Raw genomic sequence first — 3,387 nt, forward strand, 5'->3', positions numbered from 1 at the left:
TTTGGGTGGTGGGTGGTGTGTCGTGTCGTCTTTCATGATCTTTTAGCAGTTTGTTCTGTCCCACTCAAACGACCACTTGTCTGTGGAACTGAAGATAGGTGCTTTAAAAGGTGAAATACCAGTTGCTGTCCTTCAGTCACAACTAATGCCCTGTAACTCCTGGCTTTCTGTTGCTGTTTTTGGTTTTCTCTTGCACTGTAGTGCCTGAATGCCTCTCTGGGAAGGGCTGGAACGGCAGGCAGGAGATGTTCCTGATGTGACCCTTAAAAAAAGGTTAAATAGCAGTTGCTGTCCTTCAGTCACAACTAACGCCCTGTAACTCCTGGCTTTCTGTTGCTGTTTTTGGTTTTCTCTTGCACTGTAGTGCCTGAATGCCTCTCTGGGAAGGGCTGGAACGGCAGGCAGGAAATGTTCCTGATGTGACCCTTGCCTGTTTCTCCTGCCTCTCTGTGCCTTTAAGAGGGGTGCTGTGTTTGTCAGTGTACTTACCTGTACTCGCCTCTAGGCTGTTAACCTTTTCGGCTTTTTTCTTTTTTCTCCATAGGATGATGAGAGTCTGAAATACTTAACTCACGAGGAGCAGGATGTTCTCATATTCTTTGAGGAAACCATAGATGCCTTAGAAGATGGCTTGGAGGAGCCTGTCCAGCGTGACAGTGGCATCCACTGCCAGTCTCCAAGGTCGACAGAAGAAAATGTGTCCAGTCATTCAGAGACTGAAGATATCATCGACTTGGTACAGTCTACACCTGAGAGTAGCGACCATGAAGGCCCTCCTAGCAGAGATACAGAACCAGGTAGTGGTATTTCCTGCAAGTGTGGTTTTGTCCCTTTGACCTAGCCCTGACGTATTCCAGTTCTCATTAGGTAGAAACAGCTAAAAAAACTCTGTACCTCCCTTAGTGCCTCGGGGCAAATCTGTTACACATCAGGAGCTCTGAGGACCGTGACTTTAATTTGACTTGGAGTTTCTGAAATTCTTGCTGTTACTGTAATTCTTTGTTTCTGTCACGGAGGTCAGGCGTATGATGAAGGTGTTGGACTGCTGTCACCCTGCCTGGTGACTGAGGTGTAACAGAACTGAGCATTATGCAGAGTCATCTCGGCGAGCCAGACTAGTGTTCATCAGTGTGTTCACGCTCTGCTTCTCTCCCAGACCTTTTCAGACTTGCTCTGAGTTATAAGACAGCACATTGTTTGTGGTGTTACTTTGTGTGAGAGTGAAAGGCACACGATCGTGTCAGTAAGTTTGTGACAAGACAGAGTGTGGCATGGTGTTTTCTTCACCCTGTAGCATTTGCTGTCTCCATTTTTGGAGCTAGTGCTTTGGGATGTAATGCGTCATCTCCTGGCTGTTCTACTGAGAAACAGGAGTTGGAAAACTCTTCTAGAAGAAGCAGCCGTTGAAACACAGTGAGGCCAGATGGTGAATGAATGGCAAAAGGAGGGTTTCTAGAGAAGGGTTGTAAATACGGTGACTTGAATTGTAGCATGGCCTACAAGATGCCACAGCAGTTACAGTTTCTTCTGGTAATGTGGGCAGAGTTTGAGTTAGAAGGTTTGGGGGAGGGGAGTACTGCTGTTAGCCAATCCTAGGTGAAAGAAGGCCTTATATTCTGCTCTGTGTGAAGACTTAATGAAGCTGTTATGCTTTGTCTTTTAAGTGTTGGATGCTGCCTGGAGAACTGAGAGCCCTAAGCCAGCTGTACCTGCTGATCTTCCCCCGCATCCTCCTGTACCAGCACCACCGATGTCTGAGCCACTTCCTCTGCCTCCTCCACTCCCTCCTCCAGTGCAGCATCCAAAACTGCTTCGTTCTATCCCCACTCCTCTCATCATGGCCCAGAAGATGTCTGAGCAGCAGATGGAGAGGAGGGTGCGCTTCCCCAGTGCTCTCAAGGAAGGAAGTTCGGACAGAAAGAAAACCCCAGTAGCCAATGGTGATTATATTGTGGCTCCAAAGCACCCTCCTGCACCTGCACCCAAACTGCACCGTTTCCCCAGCAACATCAACATAACAAATGTCAGCGGCAAAGAATTCAATGAGACTATTTCAAAAGCCGCAGTTAACGTCCAGGAGCGGAGAGCTCAGGTGCTGGCCAACATCAATGGGGGAGCTTTTCTGGCAGCCGAACTGGAGGAGAAGCTGCCGAAAAATGATTTCTTGTCACGTAACAGAAGTTCTTCCTTAAGGGATCTCTCCTCTGAGCAAACCCGATACGAGGCCCTGACAAAACTTGGCCTAGTTAAGGGAAAGCCAGCTCAGGACCAAGTGGACCATGCCCCAAGCACTCAGCAGCTTGATGTGCAGCCCAAACAGGCAGACACGGTTCCCAATGGATACCAAAACATCCACGAGATCTTAAAAAACGAGCCCAGCCCTTTCCTTCCTATGGGCAAAACTGTAACAATCAAACCAGAGGCAGCTCTTGCTGCTAACAAGGGCAGCAGCGCACAGCAGAACGCGGCAAAAAATTTTAATGACTATAAACAACCTAGTCTAAACCTGGATATGAGGAGGAGGTCAGGTTCGCTGCCTAGACCTTCAGGATTTCGATCCCAAGGGGTAACGGTAAAGTTTTCTGGCCGCGGCTCAACAGAAGAAGCCCGGAGAGAGGCACTTCGGAAGCTGGGACTGCTGAAAGAGACGGCGTGATCTGGATGGGAGTTTTGTGGCCGTGGGATGGGGGAGGTCATAGCATGGCTTTGTGCTGAGGTATCCCAACAGGACTGGGATCAAGCAGGTTGGAAGAAGAAAGGGGAAGTTCTCTGCTTCAGGCAAGCTAAGGAGGTGCTAGACACCGTGGAATGACCGTTTGTGTTTATCCCAGGAGAACTGGCGCCGCACACGGTCATGCTGCAGCGGTGGGCTTAGATCTCCTTCCTGCAGAGATGCTCCTCCATCGCTCCTTGTGACTAAGAGGGATTTTATTGAAGTGATGCTGGACTATAGCAGAGAGTGTCTCCTTAGTGGGTGCACAGGGCCGTGTTGTTGTACATAGCAAACCGAATGGCGAACCTTCTTCTGCTCTTCCTGAGGCCAAAGCAGAGAGCTGCATTTGTCTTGCCCACACCTGGATGTCTGTTTGTGGGAGCTCGAGAGAATGTCTAAACCGCAATTTCTGACCAGCGTGACACATTTCTGTGACTTCTTTGTTGTCTGTATCATCTGGCTTGACTTCGTTCCCTACCAGTGGTGGAGTCTTCTGCTTCCTTGCTCTGTGCCCACTTGGGTGGTTTCAGTTTTGACCTTCGCTCAACAGAGCGGCCCAGGCTTTGAGGGGGTGACTGCATCGCTCTGCTGCTTCACTTGAAGTCTTGCCTTTCTTCCCAGCCACCTGCTTCTTGGTCATGCTCTAACAACCAGATGAGCCTCAAGGATATGCA

The 3,387-nt window shown here is 49.3% G+C and overlaps 1 protein-coding gene across 1 annotated transcript in view; it reads left to right on the top strand.

Annotated features, from left to right (window-relative positions):
- The window catches only part of PROSER2 (proline and serine rich 2), a 13,668-nt gene extending 11,012 nt beyond the window's left edge, over positions 1 to 2,656 (top strand). Inside the window, exons 2-3 of the mRNA XM_010135466.1 lie at positions 545 to 797; positions 1,665 to 2,656. Coding sequence (XP_010133768.1) covers positions 545 to 797; positions 1,665 to 2,656 — 1,245 coding nt within the window. The remainder of the gene's footprint in view (positions 1 to 544; positions 798 to 1,664) is intronic.
- Positions 2,657 to 3,387: the final 731 nt, after the last annotated feature.

This window comes from Buceros rhinoceros, unplaced genomic scaffold (assembly GCF_000710305.1).
Source record: "Buceros rhinoceros silvestris isolate BGI_N320 unplaced genomic scaffold, ASM71030v1 scaffold11304, whole genome shotgun sequence".
In the NCBI taxonomy this organism is placed as follows: domain Eukaryota; kingdom Metazoa; phylum Chordata; class Aves; order Bucerotiformes; family Bucerotidae; genus Buceros; species Buceros rhinoceros.